This window comes from Lissotriton vulgaris, chromosome 11 (assembly GCF_964263255.1).
Source record: "Lissotriton vulgaris chromosome 11, aLisVul1.2, whole genome shotgun sequence".
Classification (NCBI taxonomy): domain Eukaryota; kingdom Metazoa; phylum Chordata; class Amphibia; order Caudata; family Salamandridae; genus Lissotriton; species Lissotriton vulgaris.
Window position 1 is genome coordinate 119,612,009 of NC_141699.1, and position 26,045 is coordinate 119,638,053.

At 46.3% G+C, this 26,045-nt stretch overlaps 1 protein-coding gene across 2 annotated transcripts in view; it reads left to right on the forward strand.

Annotated features, from left to right (window-relative positions):
• The window catches only part of LOC147679106 (uncharacterized), a 366,743-nt gene that overhangs the window by 113,782 nt on the left and 226,916 nt on the right, over positions 1 to 26,045 (forward strand). Inside the window, exons 4-5 of one of the 2 annotated variants that reach the window (XM_086942869.1) lie at positions 13,230 to 14,987; positions 15,030 to 15,154. In XM_086942869.1, the coding sequence (XP_086798995.1) occupies positions 13,230 to 14,987; positions 15,030 to 15,154 (1,883 nt within the window). Of the gene's footprint in view, positions 1 to 13,229; positions 15,155 to 26,045 lie in introns of both variants that reach the window. The other variant, XM_086942868.1, reaches the window with a different exon arrangement.

A 26,045-nucleotide genomic window follows, 5' to 3' on the forward strand; every position in this document is an offset into this window, starting at 1 on the left:
GCGTTCCTCGTGGCCATTACATCGGCCCGCAGGGTGAGTGAAATTCAGGCGTTGTGTTGCCAAGAACCTTATACTGTATTTCATGCTGCTAAGGTTGTTATGCGTACTCACCCTAAATTTCTTCCCAAGGTTATTTCTGATTTTCATGTCAACCAGACCATAACTTTGCCTACGTTTTTTCAGAATCCTTCATCTCCAGCGGAAAGGTCTCTCCATTCCCTGGATGTTAGGAGGGTGTTGAAATTTTATCTGGATAAAACCAAAGATATTCGTAGGTCTGACCAGTTGTTTATCAATTATGGATCAGTCAGGACGGGTCTTGCTACCTCTAAGCAGTCCATTTCTAGGTGGATTGTGTCCTGCATACAATTGTGTTACCAAAAAAAAGCTAATAAGACCTTAGGAGGTAAGCCTAAGGCTCATTCCACCAGGGGCAAAGCTGCCACGACAGCCTTGCTCCGTAACGTGCCGATTGCTGAAATCTGCAAAGCAGCCACTTGGAAGTCGGTTCATACCTTTGCTAAGCATTACTGTCTGGACACCGATGCCAGGGCAGATGCTTAGGTTGGACGGGCTTCGCTGCGGAATTTGTTCGCACAGTAGTGGTGTTATTTCTTTACTCTCCACCGCCGCTTTGGTGTGGGGATGGGCTTGCCATTCTATTCACTAGATTATGACTATACACAGAGATCCCCTACTACAGAAGGAGTAGTTTCTGTCCTGTATCTCCAGTTCTGTAGTAGGGGTATCTCTGTTATAGTCATAAGCGCCCGCCCTCCTCCCCGGTGGAGATAATTCTTCATGTAAGGAATGCTACAGGTCTGGCGTGTTACGCCTTCAAAAAGAACTGAAAGTAAGAGGGACCTGCTATGCATTCTGGGATACTGGGAGAAAGTTCTGGAAAGTGTTCTTAAAGGCACAGTATCCTATTTAAGGTACATAATGGCAGCCTATGGGGCTTGTCTGTCCATGCCTTCCTCTCTATCATTCCAGAGTCTTTTACTGGTGGAGGCAAGTTTTCTATGGTAGAAACTGGGCAGGCTGGGTGTGTGTGGTGTTATTTGGTGGAATTTCTAGTTGAAGTACTGGACAGTGTAGCCTGTGGATATAGGCTGCATTATTTGTCTTTAAATTCTCTCTTAAGTGTCTTTGCAGTTTCTGCATGATTTGACAATTTAAGAGATTATTTTTGATTGCTGGGGTCCACGCACATGGGCGGGACTATTCACTAGATTATGACTATAACAGAGATACCCCTACTACAGAACTGGAGTTACAGGACAGAAACTACTCCATCTCCTGCTGTACATCCAGCAAAATCAGAATGCTGCTTCTTGCCTTATCGTCAATCTCCTATCTCATTCTCCCATCCCCCCTACTTATTTTTTTTTATTTGACTGGATCCCAGTTTCATATTGAATAATCTTAAAACCCTTGTGCCTGCTTCACAAGGCTTACTTCTGCACCTGCCCTCTCGATCTTCAACACAAATTTGTTCACTACTTGTCCCACCAGGAGATCCTCTTCATTTAATCTGATTGCTGTTCCACATTTTACCCACTCTTGCACTAGGGGCCGACCCTTCTCAGTTCTGGCAGCCAAAAGTTGGAATGCCATACCATAGCCCCTTTGAGCCATCAAACATCTAGCTTTTTAGAACGCTGTTAAAACTTGGCTGTTTTGTGCTTGATTTCGTCATCTTTTTTTCTCCTTTTGTTTGGTCCTGTCTGTGCTAGGGTTGCTACTCTGTACATCTGTATTAGAGCAAGTACACCTTTTTAGGCCATTGTTTGCGCTATACATTCCTTAAGTAAATCAATTTGGTGTTGATAAGGCCTCTAGCTACCATCTTTTGGTACTCTGTGGAATGGATGGCAATAATGGCCTGAACTGCCATAGGCAGTAGAAAACCCCTTACACCCCTGCTCCAGTTTGGGATTTCAATTAAAGATCACCATCACAAAGCATCATGAGATTTTTTTCCTTTTCACAGCTAAGGCAATGTCATTGGTGAAATTAGTGTGAGTGGTCGGAAACAAGGTTAGGTTTTCAAAACCATGCCTCCATCTTTAAGACATCCGCTTTAGTCCACTGAGGTTAATCCAATTTGCTACTAACTCAACGTTGTCGACTCGTGGACTATATGAGGACTGTTGTCCACAGTCTCACTGACACATCGTTGAATTGCTTTCTGCAAGATTTTATAGGGTTTATAAAGATGTTAAATAGCAAAGGAGACACCTGTGAAAACTGGATGTACAAGAAAAAGGTGACTACTAGATGGCTTTCGTATCTTGACAATATCACTGCATACCACAGTCGATGACTCTGTGATGTTTGCAATCTGGAACCAGAATGGAGAATACAGATGCACATTACAGGAAAAGAAAGCTAAATTCACAAGGACAACAACCTCAAGATGTGTGGTTGAAAGTTCGAGCAGAAAACATTGCTCCAGGGTGAGAGCGCCAGCCAATGCCACTCAGACAGCTTGAAAGGTGCATTTAGTGCCCTCTTTGCATACTCCAGTCCAAACCAGTTAAGAGAGCCATTGGCTCCCGCTCTGGCGCGAAACTGGACAAAGAAAATGGGAGTATCCTCCCCACTGTCCAGCCCCTCCTCTGGGAGGGACCCATGAATTGTTTCAACCCTTTCCTTAGGGTACTTGAGGTCTTATCTGTGGGTGGGTCCCTAGAATTGTTGTGCAACAAGGTTCAGATCACATACCACTTCAACTTCAACCGTTTGGGCACTCTAGACCTCACTCGACTTCACGTTGGAACGAGACTGCAACTGGGAAGAGTCCTGCTGCTCCTGGTCTTGTCGTCCTTCAAGTCTGCTGCAACGTCTGTGCCTGTGCTCGATACAGGTTCTTCACAGAACCAGTGGACATCCAAGACCCCCGAAGGAATCTCCTTGGGAGTGAAGGAGTCACTCCCCTGCATCTGCAGGCACCGCAACACAGCTGTCGGGTCTGCTGATCCTATGCACCCGTTGGAAGAGAACACCTGTGCACAGCATTGACTTGCCGTTGCCAAGGCTTGTTGACTCTCTCCTCCAAAGATCTTTGGACTCCAAAAAGCGCTTACCTTAAGCATTTCCTGCAGCCAAGATCTTCACCTGCATTGCATCCTTTGCTCAGTAGGCCTTCATTGTTTGGTGAGCTGCTCGAGGTTGTTTTGCCACTCCTGGGCCCTCTTGAAGGTCTTCTTTGCCTCCAGTGGAGTCCCCTGTTTTCTCGTGGCCCGGTCTGACGTACCTGCTCGAGGTGAGTCACTTGGACCTTGCTGGTCCTGATACTGCACCTTTTTCGTCGACTAAGTTGTTTGCCGCTTCCAAGGCATGTTGGTGCCCCTGCCGGGCACTGACTCCATGGCTCTCGACATCTGACGTGGGACAGCTTCTGGTCTTCTACAGCGTCGCTTTGTCCGCACAGCTGCAAATTCCAGCACACCGTCAAACTCCTGCATCGCCAAAAGCAGCGGGCATTTGTGTTCTGTGCCTCCTGGTCTCCCCGAGTGGCGTAGACTCCTTCCCCACAGCTTGCAGGTACCTTGCATCTTTAATCCACCCTTGGGTTCCACCGAACACTTTCACCTTCTTCAGCAGCGGCCTCTTTCCTGAAGTCCTCCATTGGGTTCTACGGAGGTTTCTGACACCGCTTCGCACCTATGCACCCGGCTTCCTTGTTGTAGATATCTTGGTTCCTGGGGTATCCACAGGTGAGGTAGCCCCCCAACCTTCCGTCCTCCAAGCGGTTTCTTCAGGGTCCGCCGGGATGGGTCCTTCTTTAGAATTGCAACCGTGACTTACCCATAGGCTTCTATTGAGTACGCAATTGTGTCTCCACTCTGCACACAACCTCTGTGGGGTTCCTAGATATGCATCTGGGGTGGTTCCTTGGGTCTCCAGCTCTTCTACTTCTTCTGGGTCCATGCTTGACTAAAGTTGTGGTTTGCATGCCACTATTTTAGCATATGGTTTGCTGGAGACCACTATGTATTCTGTGCTATTTACGTATTCTATTGACAAAGTATTGTGTGTATTATGTTGTATCCCCGGGTAGGAGATAATACATTGTGTTAGTGAGTGTTAGTAATGAATACATATTTTTAATACGGCACTGTGTGGTTCTTTTCACTAAACCTATACCATTAAGTACTGGTGAAACAAACTGCTTTACACTCCTTCTGGGCTAAGCCTGAAGGCTGCTCTCCACAGCTACCAGTTAGAGAGCTTTCTAACGGTGTCTGAGACCACTAAAATCACCATAAGGGTTGTCGGAATTAGTGCAGGGTGCTACACATACATAAGTGAGTACCATATACTAAGCCAGCTTCTCACACAGGGTTACTAGGATTATGCTGCATGAAGGACCAAAATATGCCATTTTGGGATTCTGCTCACATTTACAAAACACTCTGCCTTCAACCCTGTGGTTTATGGAGTTGCCAGAAGCCATCAAAGGCGATATTGAACAATATTACACAGTTACCTGTTATGTATTCATATTCATATATTCTCTCTCTCCCTCTCCGGCATTTCGAGTGACTTAAATAATCTTCTCAATAATGCTGTTGACCCATAAACTGTTTTCAAATTATGTTATCCTGGACAAATATTTATTTTACTGAGCCGCTGTTTTCTTATTTATCACATATGAGATCACCTTCAAACGTGCAAGTTCAGAATGTCTGCTGTACGAAAAACACTTTTGTTTGATTTAATAGACTAAACTTTTGTTCCATATATATTACAAATTTAGGCACATAGGATGTACATGACCACTGACGTGCCTCCTAATTCATTAACAGCATTATCGCTGGAATGATTCTCAAACCACTGTGTCTTGATTCACCGCCTGAGGAGTGTAGGAGTGACGGGAACAGCCTTATTATGGCTGCAGCCCTTCATAGAGGAGAGATCCTTCCAGGTCTTCGATGGCAATACCAACTCACGGCCAATGCCCTTAAAGTGCGGAGTCCCACAGGGCTCCTCAATGAGTCCCACCCTTTTGAATGCCTACATGGCCCCATTGGCAGAATTGGTGTCCCCCTTTGGGATCCACATGGTGTCATACGCAGACGATACACAGTTGGTTGTATCTCGGAGCCATCCTAGCCAACAGGTCAATGGTCTCCTTTCCTGCCTGGAGGAAGTCGCAAAATGGATGAGTCTCTCCCACTTGAAACTTAACACCTTCGCTGCTAGGGATATTTTTTTCCTGTGCTGCATTCCCAGATTTATCATTGTTCATGACGAGCTCAGCTCGTCATCAGCACAGCTCAACCGTGCCTCATGACGAGCTGAGCTCGTCATGAACATCGAAGGGGTTAATAATGAGAAGACCGACCTCATGATCCTTGGCAAATCACTAAGGTTCTGTCCAAAAACGTTGTGGCCTTCCTCCATGGGTCCGGTGCCGACCCCCAAAACGGAGATTAAAAGCCTTGGAATCCGGCTCGACCAGAACCTCACCTTCAAAGCTCAGGCGATGAAGACTTCCGCTTCAAGCTATGGCCTACTGAGAATTATTTGTAAAATCCTCCCTCTCCTACCCCTGCTAGCTAAAAGACTAGTGGCCCAGGCCGTAATTCTGTCCAGATTGGATTATGGAAATGTTCTTTATTTAGGTGCCCCAAAGGAGGTGATTTCAAAATTGCAGGTCATACAGAATTGTGTGGCGAGGCTGCTCACAGACACCCCCAACCGCTGCTCAGCAAGACCTGCTCTACGCTCTTTCCACTCGCTTCCAGTACAGGAGAGAATAAACTTCAAGGCTCTCTGCATAGCCCACAAGGACCCTTAATTACAAATGCTTTCCTGAGTTTCCTGTTTGCCCTTTGAGGGCAAACAGGAAACTCTGATCAAATGAACTCCATCTTGCTGTTTTCCCTAGGATCAAGAAGGCCAGAAGTGATGGAAGGCTTTTTTCACTCAATGCCTCCAGACTCTGGAATGCCCTCCCACTACATTTACAGAGCGAGCTGAACCATCTGAAGTTCAGAAAACAATTAAAAACCTGGCTTTTTCCATAGAGCGATCAGCCCTCTAAGTTACGACCGCAGCGCTGTAATGCTTCCGGGTAGACATGCGCTATACAAGTGCAAATATAATACATTACAAATCATTTTGAAAAACCATCATTTTTAAATAAATGCCTACCTAAAGCATGAAGTGGTAGCACTCTCATTTGCAAACATTTCCATTTAAATGGACTGAATATTTGGTTTGCTCCTACATAAACCTTTGCATCCCACATTCAATTACAGAAAAAAGTGCTCCTGATATAATTTTGAACTATTTGTACTATACACTTTCAAGCTGTTTAAATATTATGTTAGAAAAAAAATCTTGCAGTCTTTTGTTTCACCATGATTGTGAGCTAGTCACTTGACAAAAACCTCTAACTCTAAGAAAAGAAAAGTAAGCAAGATTTTCCAGGATAAGCAGCAATTAGTAAAAAAAATGAATTGACATTTGACCTCGGTCCTTGAACAGACAGCAAATGTGTCAGGATAAAAACAAGATTTAAAGACATCTTAATTGCTCATTCAGTTTCTAAATGAAAGAACACCTGTTCTTTTCCTGTCATTCTCATAAAAACAGACTCACCATAGCAAGTAGCCAAGTAGATTTTTCGAGGCCTCCAATACCAATGGAACCATAGGTGGAAGGCCAAACACTTTTCAGTTCAATTCAGGAAGTGTGCAGGTGGCTTTGAAAATAATTTTGACACAGTTCGTACATACATGTTGAATGATTGTATATGAAAAAGGTTAGAGAGATAGAGCATAAACATTTGCTTGTGAACAACTCGCACTTCAGTTTATAATGGCCACTGGTCACATATAGCACATGTTGAATTATAGTAATTATGCCATAAGGTTGATTACAGATTTAGGGTGGATAAGGTAATAAGGTAAGTTGATATAGAAGAATGAGTAATACAATAATAGACTCAATCAGAAAATGCAGGTAAGGTGTATTAACATCAGGGAGAGGGTACAAATGTAGGAGAAACATTAACATTAAGGAGAGTGCAAATGAGATTGACAACAGGAAATGCAGATATATATATATATATATATCAGTTTAAATATGTGATAGTCTTAGTCGAACCTGGCTCGGGCTCCGCAGAACCATGTCTAGAGGGTCTGTGCTCCTTACCTCTTTCGTTGACAGACGTCAGTCTAGGCAAAGAAGAAGTCTGCTTGGAATTCTTCTTGTGCCTCTTCCCACCAGGAGCAGTCCAGGGACCGCCTCTTTTTTTGATCGGGACCAGGACCATCTCAGAGTCTCAATGGACTGTGTTGACTGTCGGGCAGGCATGGCGCTTCATAGCCCGCTCCCGCAAGGCCTTCGGAGCCATAGCCCGACAGTCCGAGCACGACTTCGAATGGAGGTCAAGGTCGTGACACCAGAGACAGATGAGGTAGGGGTCAATAACCAACATCATGCGGTGGCAGGCACCGCATAGCTTGAACCCTATCTTTCTTGAAAACATTGTCGCACACAAAGTGCAGCCTGTGTGAGCTGGTGCCAGCACCACTCCCCACATTTATAAGTTACGTATATCTGATGTCACTGCACCTACAACCTATAAGTCACCACTAAGGTAGGCCTTTCAATCATGAAGGCATGGTGCCTGGTTATAAGTATAAGGTTGCCCTGCATGATCAGGTCTCTCCCTTCAAACCTAATAGTTGATTCTCCCGGCTTTGTATGTGCGGTTAGCCATTTTATAGATATAGTGGACATCAAGTCAATTACGAGATTACTATATATTGACTGCTCCGAAACCGATCATGTTTGGTATCAAATATGTTTAAATCCTACACCAACTACAGTGTTGGAAGTAGGAACCCACGTACTGGGGGCTCCCTTAGGGAGTCCCCTGTATTCTCTGTACCAGCCTTTCAGGTTCTAAAAGCAAGCTAGTGCTGCTGCCGACCACAGACAAAATTCTACTCTCGGGCTGCTGAGCCAGGCATGAGCAGAGAATGGTTAGACAATAGGTTTCCTGTCTCAGGGAGGTGTGACAAGCTCCCAGACAGGACTTAGTGTAATGGGGTGGGTGTGCTTGCCAGCACCACCAGACTGCGTTGAAGGGCAGTGGTGCCCTCCTTGCATACTCCAGTAGGAACCAGTTCAGGGAGCCATTGGCTTTCACTCTGGCACAAAACTGGATAAAGGACATGGGAGTTTCCTCCCCTCTGTCCAACCCCTCCTCTGGGAGGGACCCCTGAATCATCCCAACCCTTTACTTTGGGTACTTAAGAGCTTACCCGTAGGTGGCTCTTTAGATTTATCGTGGGACAAGATTCAGATCCAAAAGCACCTCATCTTCAACTGTCTGGGCACTTTGGACTTCACTTTGGGAAGCGAGACTGCATCTGGAAGACTCTTGCTGCTCCTGATTTCATCGTCCTGCCAGTCTTCTTTGTCATCTGTGTCTGTGCTCCATCCAGGTTCTTCTCCAGGCCTGTGGGCATCAAAGACACCCTTTGGAATCTCCTTTGGAATGAAGAAGTTGTTCCCCTACATCCACAGACACCGCAACTAAGCTGACCGGTCTGCTGCTCCGGATGTCCTACCTACGGACTCTGAAATGAAAAGCAACTAAGGTGGTGGTTCTGCAACTCCCTCGAGGCCTGCACTATTTTCTCAGCATGTTTGAAGCCGGAATCCCTCATAGGAACTGCTGGAGGAGTACCCCTGTGCACCATGCTTACATGCCGTTGCCAAGGCTTGTTGACGCTCTTCTCCAGAGATCTTCGGGCTTCAAGAAGCTCCAACCTCCAGCATCTCCTGCTACCAAGGTCTTCTTTCTCACCACATCCTCTGCATTCTTGGTGAGCTGCTCTAGGTCCTCCGGCGACTCCTCTGCCTTCAGCCTATGGTTCCTCTTGAGGGTCATCTTTGACTCCAGTGGGCTCTCCCCTGCTTGCTCGGGGCCTGCTCTGACTCTCCTGCACTTGGTGAGTACCTTGGACCTTGCTGGTCTTGACACTGCACCTTCTTTACTTTCCTCATCTATCGCTTCTGCCAAATCTTGATGGTGCTCCCGCAGGACACCGACCCCCTGGCTATCGACTTCCAATGTGGGACATCTCGTGAATGGCTCCTGGTCTTCCACAGCGTCGCCTGGTCCTCACAGCTGAAGCGACAACCATCAACTCTCCTGGTATTCGTTCATCAGTGGTCATTGATTTTCCATGCCTCCTGGTCACTTCCGAGGGGCATAGACGTTGTCCCCACTGCTCGCAGGTACTCCTCTTCAAGAATCCACCCTTGGATTCAACCAGACTCTTTCACCTTCTTCGCCAGTGGCATCTTCACTGAAGTCCTCCATTGTGGTCTATGGCGGTTTCCAAAGTCACTTCACACCTATGCACCCGGCTTCCCTGGTTTAGGTATCCTGGTTACTTAAGTATCCATGGGTCAGGGGACTCTCCAACCTTCCATCTTCCAGCGGGTTTCTTCTTGGTCCTCTGGGAAGGGTCCTTCTTCTTGAAAACTGCAACCTCTACTTTCCCCTTGACTTGTGTTGAGTCGACCGTCATGTTTCTACTCTGCACACAGCCTCCCTGGGGTTCCTGGGTACTTACCATGGGTGGTTACTTTGGTACCCGCCACGTCTAAGTCTTCTGGGTACAGTTCCGACTTCGGTTGCAGCTTGCATTCCAATGTATTAGTATATGGTTTGCACTCCCACTGCCAACCACTGTGTATTTGTGCTACTTACCTGTTCTACTACTGAAGTATTGTGTGTATTGTGATTATATCTCCGGGTAGGGGATATACTAATGTGTTAATGAGTGTTTATAATAAATACATATTTTTATAACTACACTGTGTGGTTCTTTTTCACTTAACCTACACTATATGATTAGAACTGGTGAAACAAGCTGCTTTACACTCCTTCTGGACTAAGCCTGAAGGCTGCTCACCACAGCTACCACTTAGAGAGCTTTCTATGGTTGTCCAAGACCACTAAAATCACCATAAGGGTTGTCTGGATTAGTGCAGGGTGCTTCGCATAAATACGTGTGCACCATATACTAAGCTAGCCTCCTACACCCTTCGTTTCAGGAAACTTTAAAAACTTCTATTTCTTTGGATGTAACCTGATGATGTCTAAGTAGTCCTTTTGGATAAATAGAAGTTGCTTAGCGCCATGCTGCTCCAGGGAACAAGCCCTGATACATGCCTATCGTAGAGTGGAGGAGTGAGGAGACCATCAGTAGAGCCTTTTGCATCAAGAAGAGTCGTTTAGAGAAGCAAGTAGTAAACTCTCAGGGCCTCTTACAAGATTTTGATGACCTGCTTCAAAAGAAAAGGGAAGGAATGTGCCGTATTCAGGAGATTTGCTTGCCAGTCCTCTTTCACTGCGCTGGTGCACAAATGGCTGCCTTGTGCCAAAGCAGGCACTCTCGCACCATGGTGCAAGGGTGTCCGCGTTGTTGAAATTGTTTTTGTGCAGGAAGGAACCCCTTCCTGCACAAAATCAATCAATCAATCAATGTAGGCTTTTTCCTCTTTTTGTGTACTGCAGAATGCAGCATATATGGAAGGAGGAAAAAACAAGGAAAAATACATTTCTCCACGTTACACAACCCCCGGGGAGGTGCGTGGTTTTGACACATTCCCAGATTGTTCTAAGTTGTGAATCTGGGATGTTTCCAAATACATGGGCATTACGTGGGAACACCTACTGCAAAGCCCATTGCACGTCCCCTGACGCAGGTTGAGGCAACGCAGAGACTTGTGCTGTGTTGTCTTACACCATATTTACAAAGCCATGAAAAGCCTATGCAGGGTGGCTTTGCATGGCCTCGTACCTAGCATCACCGTAGCGTCATTAAAAGTGACGCTCCAGCGGCGCAGGCTTCTTGTAAATGAGGCCCTCAGTCTAAGAGAGGAAGGTTTGACCATAACCCAATTAGAAAGGGATGTGTAAGAATTTAGGTAGGGACTGGATAGCTTACTGTTGCCAGGTTTCCGAGGAGATTCAGCAATCAGAGGGCACAGCAAAAGGGGAGAAGGCAAACTGAGGGTGAATGTTCAGACAGGCGCCTGATAGTTTAGCCAAAATTATTTAATACACAATAGAGTACAATGGAGGTGGCAACAGGAGAACCTAAGTTGCAAGGCTCAGTCTAATGACCTGTGGCACCCTGTAAAACAGCCACTGCCATGGAAATGCCAAGAAGTGCATAATAATAATACATTTAATCTGGTAACATTTTGTAATTTTAAATGTTTCAACAGAAACAGGATAAAAGAGATTGTGCATCTATAAGCATGTTGTATGAGACTGGTGTGTTAAACAACTAAACTCAAGTGCTTTGAGACTTCTCCAGTGTTTTGAAATCTCTTTCATGTCTTATATTAACTGGGCTCTTATATAAGGATGCTTTGAGTGTCTAATATGAAACTTGCAGTGAATTTTACAAAATTGCAGACCAATAGTTTAAATGTTTACAAAAAACATAACCAATAAGACAACTCCAAACTTTACATGTGGTACCCCTCCCACAATTTCTGAACTTGATAGCTACTCAGATTTAAATGTAATTCTATAGCTCCTTCACTTGTGCCATCCCAACTAGAAAGTAAGAACCTACACACCTTCTGCGGTCATACTTACTTTTTGTTGTCTTTGGCCCTCATTCCAATTTAAACAGTACATTCTTATTCTGCAGGGTACTGCATTTACTAGGTGTTCAATGTGTGCCTTTTTCCAATTTATTTACTTTGGAATAGTGTACATTCCCTAGTAGCATGTGTAAATCTCCATTATGAGGTGCATAAACAGCGCAAGTGTACTCTTACCTGCAGAGCATGCATGCATCAGGTTGTTTTTGCCTGCACAGTCATGATTTGGCTGCAAACTGGAATTTGCAGGACTGATACTTTGCTCACTCATAAGTCCCATGAATTCATGATAATTACTTATGATGGTGTTGTTCCTCAAACATAGTATTGTAAAACCTTGGTGTCAAATGCTATTTGGTGCCCAGCCTCACCTTTCACCCCATTGACTTACATTTCTTGGAAGCGTCCCAGATCAGGGCACTAGGTTTTCTTCTCTTACTCCATACCCCTGTGATGGATTTGCACAAAAATGCACCAAGCACTTTATTCTATTCTGTTCTCTTTCACTGCAGAGAGAAGATAGTTGCTTTTCCCTCTGTTTTTAACATTGGGTACAAGTTCTCATGAACAGGCCGTGGGCTTCCTTAATGAATTGGGCACCACAGAAGTCATATAGGCTGCTTTGAATGATATTTTAAGCACCTAAAGACACGTAACAAATATTGATTCTTCATTCTTATGTATTGTTGTTAATGTGTATTGTTAGGTGTAATATTTACGAGGAGCTCATAATATTCTACATACATTTTGTAGAGTCTCTCTAATTTATCCCCAAATATTTTATTATTGGCATAATGTTGATATGTAGGTATTTTATATGTGAATTTTCTTATAATCTGTTTAATGCAAAAAACGAATACAGATTTTGATGATGACTTGTGGGAAGCTATACGCTCTCTGTTGTGAGCCTGGCAGCATCATTAGTGTGTGAAATCTGTATTTGTTTCAAAGTGATGTATTTAGGCAGCCAAGTCTGGTACCCTTCATGCTTTCAACAAGCTTCAGGCATTGGCTGCAAATGCCATTCAATGCCATGTTCGGTTGGGTAATGTTACAGAACTTCTCCTTTCTGCTTGAGTTAATAATACGGTGTAATCTTTCTCCCTTAAATGAATTACATGTTTGGGAATATGTCCATGTACAGAAAGTTAAAAAGGCCTTGATTATGTCCAGGTTATATCCCGTAGTCACTTGTACTTTTGTTCCTTCTGCTCTATCCACCTTGTTATTCAAAAAACAAATCTGTCTTATTTTTTTGCCGTAATCCACATGTTGCCCGGAGAGAAGGCACTGAAGGTGTAGCTGCATATATTTGTTGGGGAGACATAGGTCTTTGTGGAGTCACCCATAGATAATCTGGGTTTTCCATAGGCTTTGACACAACACTAGCATCCATGTCTGCACCATGAATATACGCTCTATCCATACGAAGGAAGATGAGGGGAGGGTTGACTCACTACAAAGGTTTCTACAGTTAGTAACGAGAATGTACTGAACACATCATGCCTTTTCAATTGACTATTCAGTTAGAAGTTGTTTCAACATATTATATTTTGCTCCCCCTGCAGAAGCAAAGTGCATGAGAACCAGCACGTCTGAAAGACTGGACAGTGGACACTCCACTCGAAAAATAATACCTCAATCGTGTGGCTACACAACAGCTCTAGTTCACCATCCTCCATCACTTCTTTCTTGCATTCCATCTCCCTTGACCCCTCCCTGCATTCCTGAACCACCACCCTCTAGCCTACCTCCTATGACTCCCCAGTCTTTTCCAGCACATCTTACCTCCAATCCTCTTTGTGTGACCCCTTCCTCTCATCATCCACCCATACCGGATTCATTAGTTCCAATTCCTCCTGTCACAAAACCATCTGCTGTGACACCTAGCTCTGTTCCTGCACCTCCTTCCCTTATTCCTTCTGTAGCTCCTGCACAATCTCATCCTGCTCTTAAGGATCATATGTTTGTTCCAACTGTTGTGCCCTCCCATCAACCTCCTGTCAATGCTTTATGTGTTCCTAAGTTTCCTTCTTCTCTTCCACTGACTTCTTCCTTTGTTTCTGCGCTGCCTCATGCCAGTGCTTCCTCTGTTCCTGGACCTGCTTTGAAATCGTCTGTTCCTTCTTGTCTTTTTTCTTCCACAACGGCTCATTCTTCTCATCCACCCTCTGGCAGCCCACTCTTTATTTCATCTCTTTCAGCCAATTTTGTTACTCCAATTGTGACTCCTTTTGATTCATCCCATATGTCTTCTTCCATTATTTCTGCATCTCCTCCCTCTCATCCAGATACTGTGATTCCTCCCGGTATCCCTGGACCTCCTTCCAATCATCCAGATTCGGTGACATCATCCATTGTTCCTGCAACACTAACCTCTCATCCTGATCCTGTAACTGCTTCCTGTGTTCCTACACCTCCAGCCTCTTGCCCAGATCGTGTGACTCTCTCCAGCATACCTAAAGCCTCTCGCTCTCATCCAGATCTTGGGAATCATTTTAGTATTTGTGCACTTCCAGTTTCTCATCCGGATTCTGTGATTCCTTCCAGTATTCCTCATTCTCCTTCCACTAATTCAGGTACCATGACACCTGCCATTGTTCCCGTGCCCCCTCCTGATCACCATGACCCTATCAATCCTTCCAGTGCACCTGCACCTCCGTTCTCTTGCCCAGATCCTCCCACTCCTTCCAGTGTTTCTGCTCCTTCTCATCCTCATCCAGATCCTTTTGGTATCTGTGGACGTTCTTCATCTCACACAGACCCTGAGACGTCTTGTAGTATTGCTCCACCTTCTGTCCCTCACACAGCTCCAATTCCTTCTAGTGTACCTGCACCTTCTTCAGTTCTTGTTACTTCTTGCAGTGCGTTTGCAAATCCTTCGTCTCAACTAAACCCAAAGACCCCTCCCTGTGGTCCTACATGTCCTTCCTCTCAGCCTAACTCTATAGTCCTTTCATGTGTTCCTACACTTCCTACCTCCTGTGCTGATCCTGTTCCCCCTTTCATTGTTTCCCAAGCCCCTTCTACTCGCACAAACCCTGTGCCCCCCTCAGTGGCTCCGGCTCCTTCCATATCTAATCCAGACCTCCTGGTTCTTACTGTTAATGAATCTCTGCCTTCTCCAAACTCAGAGATTCCTTCCTCTCTTGTTCCCCCCTTGCCAGCTGGCATTCCTGTGCCTTCTCTGTGTACTTCTCCATCCTCTACATCATTTGAGATTCCTTCTAGTATCCCTACATCTCTTTCCTCTCACCTAGACCAGGTGACGACAACTCCACCTCCCATTAATCTGGATACTGATATACAACATATTTCTCCACCTCCTCCTCCTCCTTCTCCTTCGAACCAAGTCCATCAGATGCAACCTAGTTCTCGATCAGACTCTGTCCCTCCTTCCTCTGTTTGTGTACCGCCTCCGGCTCCTCCTCTCCCGCCTATGCGTCCACATTTATTCTTCACTCCTCATCGGGATCAGATCAACAGCTGCAAGGTATGTTTCAGTGTGATTTGTAGCATACTTTTTATATAATTATTACAGCGCAGTGGCATAGCTTTCCAATGGGTGTTTTAGTGAACGGGGTATCTGTCTTACTGTTAAGGTAAAAAGAGGGCTAACCAGCCTATAATAAAAGCATGGCATAAGAAGGCTGAAGGATGTGGATGTAACAGAAAAAGTGGAATGTGCAGCACAAGGTGAGGGTAAAGGAAACCAAGGGAAATTGGCATAGTCTGCTAAAGCAAACATTTGGGTTAAGGATAGGTGCGAGGATGGATTGCCCTTCCCTGTGCAGGTGATGTTTTTCATACAGGGATGTTTGTAAAGTCTTCATTGATTCAAGACGAGTGTCAGGAAAAAAGTAATGTGGAGCAGCCGAACTTTCTTGCATGAAAACTTTGTTGTTAGGAACACACTGCTTACCAGCACTCTCTAAGATTTTTTTGCATGATTCCGGCTCGAGTCGTAGCAGAAAAAATGCACTTTCTAATGAAAAAAGCCCAAAACAATCATGTTTGCTTCGGACAGAGGGATTTAGAGTGTCTGCTTGTATGAATGGTTCTTTGCAATAATAACATGCTGTAGACCCTTTAAAATTATTAGTGGTAGTTTTTAAATTCAGTTGTATAAAAAGGCACGAAATAATACTGACTTTTTCTACAGGGTTACAGACGAATGCAGATGAATGAATGGTAGTCAGGGGATTTATAAAAAGTGACTACTACCTAAAGAGGGTGACACCACATGATGATCAGTTCATACCAGTCCCTACAGTAGAAAAAGAAATAAACTATTAGTGACAGGTTTTAAAATTGATCACTTGGCATACTGAATACTATAGCTTTGTGTGCAGATTTGCAGGTAAATGAAGGAGAATGTGCAGTGGCCTTGGTGACAGAATTCCGACTGTCCCAAGTAAATGTGAGGACACGTACATAGGAACAGGTTTCATACACCCTGTATATTGCAAAGTTCACAGACAAACTGTTGATTGGGCTCAAATGTAGAATTATTCATCAAGGAGGATCCTTAGTGTGAAGAACAGGCATTAAGGGTGCTCTGCACTCAACAACAGTACCATGTACAGAAAAGCCCTTGTTGCACATTACACATCACGTCAGAATTTGTCGAGACTCCCCGTACTTCTGTTTAGTTGGGGAAGGGTCTCGTACCTACTTATGAACCCACCCATGTATATTTCTGAAGATGGAAACCGGTCCTATAGTAAAGGTTGGTTCTCACAAGTGTTAAGAAAAGTAAAAAATGTGGGTTAAGGGTGTGCCTCACGTAAGCAACCACCAAGGAGCGCTGAAATACTAACTGCATATCTAAACATATGTGTTCCCTGTAGATCCCCGTCAGGAGAGGAGAGCCTCTACCTCACAAGCACTGCTAAACTTAACAAGCATTGGCATAGCCAATAGGTCTCGCCTTTGGGACATTAAAAGTGTTTAGCCATGCAACAGTCGATGTTGTTGCACTAAGGTTATTGTGCTGCATAACTGAATACTTATAAGGTCCCAAAAGCGAGACCTATTGGCTATGCCAATGCTTTTTTTGTCATAGGAATTGGTGTTTACAAACTCCTCTCACTTTCCAGTCAAAGAAAGAAAAGTTAATTATGTGACAATGTTCCTGGGGCAGTCTCAAAGGAAATGCTGTAGGAGGCTCTTTTATTGCTGGTTCTAGTGGCTGCGGCTCTGGTAATGTTTACGGGCATGAGGTGCAAATGAACCGCAGAGAAGCCTCTCATGCCTGTCATTCAAACTAACTTCTAAACTGAGGGCTTGTACGATGGGCTAGAGCATGAAGGGTACATAACGTAATCACCCGTGCCTAAGAAAGCAAGCGTGCAAATCGCGCTACAAGCGGGAGTGGTGGTGGGAGTGCCAGAGGACACCTAGCGTTTCCCTTGCGGGAGCGAGCCAGCTGCACCATGTGTTTGTAAGTTAATTACAAACATATGGTGTCAAGCTCGCTCCCGCAAGGGAATCGCCAGACGTGCACGCGTTGCCATTGAAGGCAATGCAACGTGTGCATGTTTTTAGGGCAAAATCTGCATCGATGGCTAAAGGTCTTTTTCCGAACAGCGCATGCACGCTGCTAGGCGAAACCTAAAAATGAGTTAGAGAACAGCATGCTGCACGTGTCTTTAATTTGTAGTGGCCATACTCCTAATTAAAAACCATGCCACATTTAGACCATTTTAAGTTGAACAGCCAACATGGTGGAATGTCTCCATGGGGGTTTGCTAAGCTTGGTTGTTTTTGTTTTTATTTACTTTAGCTAAGGTGCAAACAGTCGCTGAGGAGGCTGTGCAGTGTAACTAAAAAACATTTGGCAAGGTTACAAACGTGACACCTATTGACTTTGCCACTGCTCGGTACTGGCTCCTCCTTTCTTTTCCCTGATTAAGTAACTTTCCACTTTACAATAACCTTACAGTAAATTGTAAAGAGGTTTTTTTGTGCATCATTCCTGACCTCGACATTTTGCCTTCTTTACTGACTAAGTCACTTCAGTAAGCTGTCCTTCCATTACACATGAGCATATTGACCTTCGGCAGCCAGAAAGGTAGGTCAGCCGTAAAAGAAATGGTAACACTCGTTTAGAGAAAAAATTGAACTATTTGAGAGGAAAACAAATCTGGACATTGTGATGTTAGTACGAAGGGCCTCTAAATCATGCTAGTTAGATGATAACTTCTTAATCTTTATGTTGGACCTGGGGTCTCCAGACCACATAGGGTTACCTGGCACAGAGTAGGAAGGTCAAACCAAAAGGCAAAAGTGTAAAACTTGCATCACACCCTACAGTAACTCAGCGTCCGTCCATTCAAAAATAACGCTACACCAGTTTAGGAAAATACGGTTCACTTTTATAAAAGAATTCTATACACTCTCGCTTATTTCATCTGTTAGTTTTGTCACTATTCACATCAAGTATTCCTCCATCAGTCTCTTTGCATCAATAAAAAGAAAACTTAACAATACATTGCATTTGATGATGCGCTTTTACTTTCAGGATAAATGATCCCAGCAATTTCCACTTAGTACTTTAGTTCCCAGGAAGACACCGTGCAATTTTGACAATACTCTTTAGCATCCCCCTTTTTAGTGGAACAGGTTGGTGCCTTTTCCCAGCAATGCAATATTCTCACATGTTCCTTTCAGTAGGATTGGTACAGGCAGTAATACAATTGAAACCAGATTCAGTTACCCCCTGTGGGACAAAACATGTATTATTCACGGCCAGTACTCTGGAACTTGAGCAGTTAACCCACGATTCCCTGGCTTCTGTTCCGTGGTATCCAAGGTCAAACAGTCGTTATAAGCTTAGCCAGTCTCTCGCTTCTGAAGTATGGTTCTTTTTATTATTTATGAACCCCTGGCTCCCGTTCCCTCATCACCAGGGATCAGAGAGGTAGATCGACATTCGACCCGTTAGTAACCTCACCACGTTTGTGTCCCGCCAGAGCCCCAATTCTCAGCTTACTTGTAGCTTGAAGTATTGTTCCTTGTTCTTTTACTGCCACAGGGAGTCTCCGTTCTCACCGGCAGACTCCCGGCGGAAATACAAGCCCTCACACTGGATCTTCACAGAAGCGAGGCCGCCCCTGTTGACAACTTGGTGCGTCGGCTGAGGCTGGGGAACTTCCTCGGATCGCAAGGCGATGTTCCGTCGTTGATCTGCGTCTCCTCGACGAAGCCAAGCCCCCCCCCACACCCCCCTCACTGGACCTGCGCAGAAGGGAAGTCACTTCAGCACGACGCTGCCTTCACTGAGAGTACGCAGGAGAGGGGACACTACGGTGCGGCACCGCCTACTCCGGGAGAGAGGCCTTCCCTCCACTTGACTTGCGCAGTTTCAGGAACGCTACCCTCGGCGACGCCCCCACAGCGAGATTCTCCTCAGCTAGGCGATTGCTGGTGGCCAATTTCCCCTTACGCTAGGCGGAAGTCACAGGGCCTCACAGGAGAATGCCCCGGCCCGCTGTCACAGGCGACATTTACTCTCCACAGCGGGGCCCCTGCGGAGGTGTTCCCAGGGTTCAGCAACAGGATGACCTCCCAGCGCTCCCCAGCACCGGTGATCCTGGGCAAGTGAACGGGGTTACAACTTTATAGAAACCCTATCAGTCAAGATTTTGCTGGATAGAGAGGGCGGGGAATCTTCTCAGCCTCTACTCATCAGATGCAACCAGACAGTGTCCCTAGGCCACACTCACCACTACAGCTCAGAGACGGATATGACGGTCCCTCTCCCTTAGTGTGGTGACACCTGAGCCAGTTTCTGAAGAAGCTTATCTAAGCGGGCCAGATCTATAGGTGGGGGAGAGGAAAATGACAGCCTCAAGACAGCAACTCCTAAGATAAGTCAATCCCCCTCAGCCACTATCTCAGCTGGGTCAGTTCAGAAGGTAAGGAGGCAGATTCACCGCACTGGCAGCAGTCCTTTAGAACCATCAACCCAGACAGGATCACCCTTCCCCATTCACAGCAGACTGCACTCCAGTCAGCTCTCTGAGAATACTTCTAAAATGGCTGCCCTGGTTCTGAACCTTATATAGGCTGACCTCAGGCTACCAGACCAGCTGGAAGGTTCTAGAGTGTCCCTATGTTAACCTATGGTTCCATTTTCTGAGGTGAGCAGTTGAAGCAGTTACAAGCCACCATTTTGTAAAACTAAATTTTCATGTTAACAGTTGGGCTTCTAGGCCTAAGAAAAATGATAGGGTCAAGGAGTACCTAGCCCCTGCGACAACACCTAAAAATTCCAGTGGACCTAAAAAGAAGCAAAGGTTAGGAGGCAGAAAGGGGACAAAAATAAATAAATAAGTAGGAGGGACCACCCAAAGGGCTGACAGGTCTAACACTTTACAAGTGTGTTAATCCTATCAAGTGCTGACAATGCAGTGCAAGAGTACCTCTAATTCCCGATTAATTTATGATAGCGCCTCTTATGGAAGACAATCTGATGGAAACATCTGCCTGTGAATTTCTCACCTTTTGAACTGCCCCATGTGCAGCATTCCACTGAAATGTTTATCCATAGCTCTCCAACGTCGACGAGGATGTAACAATGGAACGGCTCCAGTTGTGACATCAAAGGACCAATAAAGAGGCCTCGTCAAGTGTGCTGATGTCAGTTCCCTTTTTTCTGCCCAATCGACGCGTAACAGTTTTTTCCAGGGCTCTCCATTTCTGGGAGTTTCTTTGTTGTAGGCTCTACCTGTAATTGTAACAGTGATCATGGCTACCCAGAAGTCTGGTTTTAAGCCATGCAGGGAATGTGGGGGTCATATGTCGATTACTGACCCTCATGAGGATTGGTTATGGTGCCTTTCGTCAGACCACGAAAAACCACCACTGGGTCTGGGCTCCCAACAGCAAGGCCAAGCCACTGACTAATGCCAAACAAAAATAATGCCAATACTGTTTTCCTTACTCTTCTTTTGATTCCACAACAGATATGAATTAAAGAATATGTATGTTCGCAGTTTTTTGTCAGAATTAATCTTTTTTATTTATTCTTTTATTTTAGATTCATTGATTTGGTTAAATTTCACCAATTTTACATTTCAAAAACACCTATACAAAACATACAAAACATTATTCAGATTTTTTATATAAAACATTACCCTCTACAAGTTCATATTCATTCCGTACTCATTCATTCTATCTCACACACACAAAGCCACCACAAACTATTTACACCAATTACAAAATTCACAAAATGCCATAGACCATTAATTTGTCAAGTTTTGCATAAGTTGGAACACTTTTTTCATACAAAATGATGATACTCTTATGGCTCCACAAATACGGTCTATGCGGTTCAAACTCGTAATGAGTTAGAGAGTTCTCATCAGGACCAAAGCTGTGAAGAAAGGAAAAAAAGACCTTTCTTTAATGAATGAATGTGGGTTTTGTAGAGCGCATAGTAACCCGTAAGCATCCCAGTGCTAAAACCAAGACAGCAGATTAATGCTCATTATTCTCTCTCAAACCAATGAAGAACTAACTCTGCCACTTAAATGGAAGCTTTAAGTGGCAGAGTTAGTTCTTCATTGGCATTTTTTGAATTTTGTAATTGGTGTAAATAGTTTGTGGTGGCTGTGTGTGTGCGAGATACAATGAATGAGGACGAAGATTAATTCTGACAAAAAACTGTGAACATACATATTGTTTAATTCATGTGTGTTGTGTAATCAAAAGAAAAGTAAGGAAAACAGTATTGGCATTATTTTTGTTTCGTCAGACCACGGCGTCCAGGGGTGTTCGTCAAGCAGGCGCATTAATCAGAAAGGCCTTAAAGGAAAGGGACGCCAAGCTGTTTATGGCCCAGTTGAAAAAGCACAAAAGGGACCAAAGGAGGTTGAGATCCAAATTGTCTACTCCGGAGACCTCGAAGTCATCAAGGAAGCAAAGACGTCGGTCATCTAAGAATGAAACACCGAAGTCTGGATCTCTGGTTCTCCGAAGTCACTTCAAGGATGAAGTGGCTCTTTCCCCTTCTCCTCAGGTGACTCCGGCTCAGTCTCCCGGTCCGAGAGTCTCACCAATGGCCAGAGAAATGACACCTTCATCTCAGGCCACTCCGCCGCGACTCCAGGGTCTCCTGCGCTGCAACCGGAGCCAATTAGACGGCCTCCTCGAGCGGTCTCCGAACCGGCGGTACCGGATCCAGGATATCTAGCTGTGGCGCCTCGGGGTGTCCCTGACTGATTGTAGCTGGAGTGACCGGGGCTATCGACCCCTCGAATAGACTAACAGACACCGGTACTCTGGGCAAGGCAGGTTTTATTAATTTAAATGTTCGCTTTCGGTGAATGGTCTTTCTATAATAGGGCAGGGGGTTTCTGTATCCTCGGACAGTCTTTGCTGGCGTTTCTCTGTGGTCTTTCGCCTCTCGTCCCGGTGTCTTCTGGGACTGGTGGTTCGCCCCTCTTCCTCCACGTTGACGTGGCGTCTCGCCCGTGCAGAAAAGAAAAACAACTGAGTTTTAGAGTCTGTCCTGTCCAAGATCACAGGGGAGGGAGTGAGGGAACACACGTGCACAAGGAATAGGCTATGCCTCACAGTGTTGGGGAAGTGAGGGAGGGGAAGTGCACTGGATAAGAGTAAGGAACATTTAAGGGGTTTGGCCCACTTAAAACCCGCCCAGCCCGAAAGCCGTGACCGTACCTCTGGTAGCCACACTTCCCTCGTTGAAGTGTGGCTGGGCGAAGCGTTTTCCTGTTGGCCTCCTGGCTTGCTGGATTCTGCTCCCCTGGACCTCCCACGATCAACGCTCTTCTCTCCGTCCTCGTCTCCGTCCGTCGCCTCGGTTCCCCTCCGTTCTTTCTCCTCCGATCTTGCCTCCGTCTCCGTCCTCCGCTGTTCTCTCTCCTCCTTGTCCTGACTCTGCTCCGCTCCGCCTTCGATGCCTCTCCTCAGCTCCCGCCTCTCCTCCGCCTTCGCTCTCCGACTCCGCTCTCCTCCGCACTCGTCCTCCTCCTTCCGACTCCACTCTTCTCAGCACACGTCCTCCTCCTTCCAACTCCACTCTCCTCCGCACTCGTCCTCCTCCTTCCGACTCCACTCTTCTCCGCACACGTCCTCCTCCTTCCAACTCTGCTCTCCTTCGAGTGTAAAACACACCTGGGACAATTCTTGGACGGCCTTAACCTGTGACGAGGGGGTGTGTCTTGTGACATCGTCCCGTTCCAACTCCGCCCAGTTAAAGAAGCAGGGCTCGCCGCTTTCTTCCGGATCCGTGTCGTCCCGTACATCAGTGTCTCTCCAGGTCCCTGTATGCTGGTCAAAGAGAGGTGAGACAGGTAAGCCAGGCGGACCCGAGTCCCCCCCGTCACACTAGCATTTCCGGCTCCAGGTACGGATCCGTTGCATTTCCTAAATGCGATGTTTGACATATTTGCCAGAGTGGCTAACCCTGCTGGTGTGCCGATTGGCCCTGCTTACATACTCCCTTGGAGGTTTGCCACCCCACTTCTCTCAGGCAACTTTCATGCCTTTTATGCCAATGGCTCCAGGGATTTGGCCTCTCCCGACGCCGAGGTTCTTGACGCCAGTGCAATCCCTGGAGGGAAGAGTGCCGTTGGATGGTTCTTCTCCGGTGCCATCATACTCTAGTCCGGCGGCGACTCTGCCTCATCCGGCATCCTCTACTATTCCTGTGGAGCTTCCATCGACGCTGGTCCAGAAGTCAACAGGCCCGCATCTGGCGTCGCCGTGGCTGGTCCCAAGGGTGAGATCCAGAAGGGAAGCACAATGGCTGCTGGAAGAGGAAGAATATCAGGAGCAGCAGGAGGGGGCTGAAGAGGGTGAGATTGTTGACTCTGTCCAAGAGTTTGAGGGCCTACAGGAGGCTAGTGGACTGGACGCATCACCTGAATGGGAGCTCTCCTCACCAAAAGGCCTTCCAATACAGGAGGTTTCCGCATATCACTCAGTAATAAGGAAGGCAGCTGATCTGCTGGATTTACCATTGCCTACTGCAGAGCTTAAATCTAACATTTAAACTGAGGTGCTTCATTCCCGGTCCTCTGTTTCGGAACCTCTGCTTCCTTTTTATGAGACTTTGACTTAGCCAATCTTGGAAGTGTGGCAGAAGCCAATGACTGCCCCTGCAGTGTCCAGATTGGTGGCAAGGAGGTATAAGGTGGCTCTGGGAGATCATGCTTTCCTTTCCACACACCCGTCTCCTGCCAGTTTAGTAGTCGGGCATCATGCTCCTCTAAACAGTCTGCAGACTGCTTCCCAATCACTCCTGCAGATAGAGTATCTAAAAGGATGTAGCAATAGGCAAAGAAAGTGTTTTCTTCTGCCAGTATGGTTCTGAAATCAACAAATGCTACATGCCTACTGGATGCTATATCCATGTTCTGATCGACTCCGCAAGGGAGGTGCTCCCTAAGCTTCCGGAGGATATTCAGGGCCATTTTGCGGAACTACTGTCTGATACCCAAGCTGCGGCCTGTCCGGTAATTCAACCAGGTCCTGATACTGTGGACTCTATTGCCAGAGTAATGGGTACTGTGAGAAGTTGGCCTGATATATAATGTTCACTATTCTAGTGAGCACTTTGTATCAGTCCAAACAACCCTTATTGATGATTGGTTGTAAGTCAACCTTATAGACCAGCTATCCTAGTAGCATGGATACGAGCAGTCTTCGGGCTAAACTCTAGAGGGCGTGTTAGGCCAGCTGTTATACCATCACATATACCCCTTGAACACCAAGTGAAAGGACACCACACAGGTGTTATGAAAATAAACAGTGTATTTATTTAGATCACAACAGCCATGTACTCTTTATGAGGACAGGGTACTGAGCACAAAACAAAACTCTTACGAAAATACTTCAAGTTGCACAATTTACACAAATGCCCGAGGGGCACGAAAAACCATATACTCTAAAAGTGGAATGCGAAATTACTAGCAGGTAAGTACTAATCTCATAGGGTTTGGAATCGCTAGGACTGGACTACTGAACCTTCAGATTACTAGCAGGAGGCCTAGGGTACTCGGGTGCAGAGTGTGCACTCTCACGCGGGATGCGGTACAAAGTCTATGGATGCTAGAATTTACAAAGTTAGTGTTATCGGACGAATCCGACTAGGTAGAGCTGAAACGAAAAAGGATCTGGACCCTTGGATAGTGAGGCTATGCTGGGGCACCGAAATGCCGAAGTTACCTAGCCCAGGGGCTGCGGATGCATAGGTCTGGAAAGACGTCGGGAATCCTCGTTGCAGTCTATGGAGCCTGAAAGAAGAAGTTGCTGGCAGGTGACCAGTGTTGAAGTTCGGAGTGATCCAAGCCTGGATCGAAGATGGAAGACACCTGTAAGCAGAGGGGACCAAGTTCTGAATCACTAGCCAGTGATTAGGTGGGCACCAGGATGGCACCGGACGAAGTCACCTCGACCAGGTGAGTGGGCGACGCTGTGCTCTGCAGTCTCTCGGACCAGGAGGCGTTGTCGGCGACCAGGATGGAGGGCGAGCTGTCCCACGATGGTATCTGCTGTCGACGTCGCTGGGCCCAGGATTGGGGCAACAAGTCTTGGCAAATGCAAGCCCACGCAGTGGACTTAAAATGGCGTCTGGAGTGGACAAGGAGGGTCCGGGGTGCCCCTCTGTTGAAGGGGAGCAAGGGCCAGTCTGGAGCAACCAGACCAAAAATGTTGATGTCGTCGTTCGTCGTCGGGAAGGCCACAAGCCAGCGGGCTAGTAGCCAGACAACGCGGTGAGCAGCAAAGAGCAGAAGGGCCCCACGCAGATCTGGTAGATGCTGGGGGGCTGGACTTCGGTGCTGGAGCTGCTCAGGGTCGGGGCTTCTCGGACCCCAAAGCACTCACTCGAGGATCCCTCGGCGGTCGTGCTGGATAAGCGTCGTGCAGTTCTGAAGATGGTCGGTCCCTCGAGGTCTCGTCGCACCTACGGTTCTCAGCTTAGCTGTAGAGGTAGGTAGAGGTCAGAGGTGCCAGGGAAGCCGGGTCTCGTCGTGCTGGTCAGTCGGATTACGGAGGAAGGACGTGCAGCAAACCGCAGTGTTCTTAGATGGTGCCTGCGGGTGCAGGGTGACTACTCCTTAGTCACAAGGGAGAAATCTTGAGAGGAAGTCGAGAGTTCCTTTCGTAGAAAGTATTTTCAGGATTCAAAGATGATCTAATTTGGAAGGGTCCCCGCTCCTGCCTTTATCCTAAAGAAAGGGGTGGGTACGCGACTAGGTCCTGCCCTAGGGGTGGGACCAGGAAGGGGGGTGGTTACACCCCTCTCCCATGCCGGACTTTCCCCAGGTCAGGGGCTGGTGTGCCCCTGGAACTGGTTCTAGCCGGCCTATGCATAGTGAGCACCGGGGTGCCACTTGCAGTCACCTTCCTGT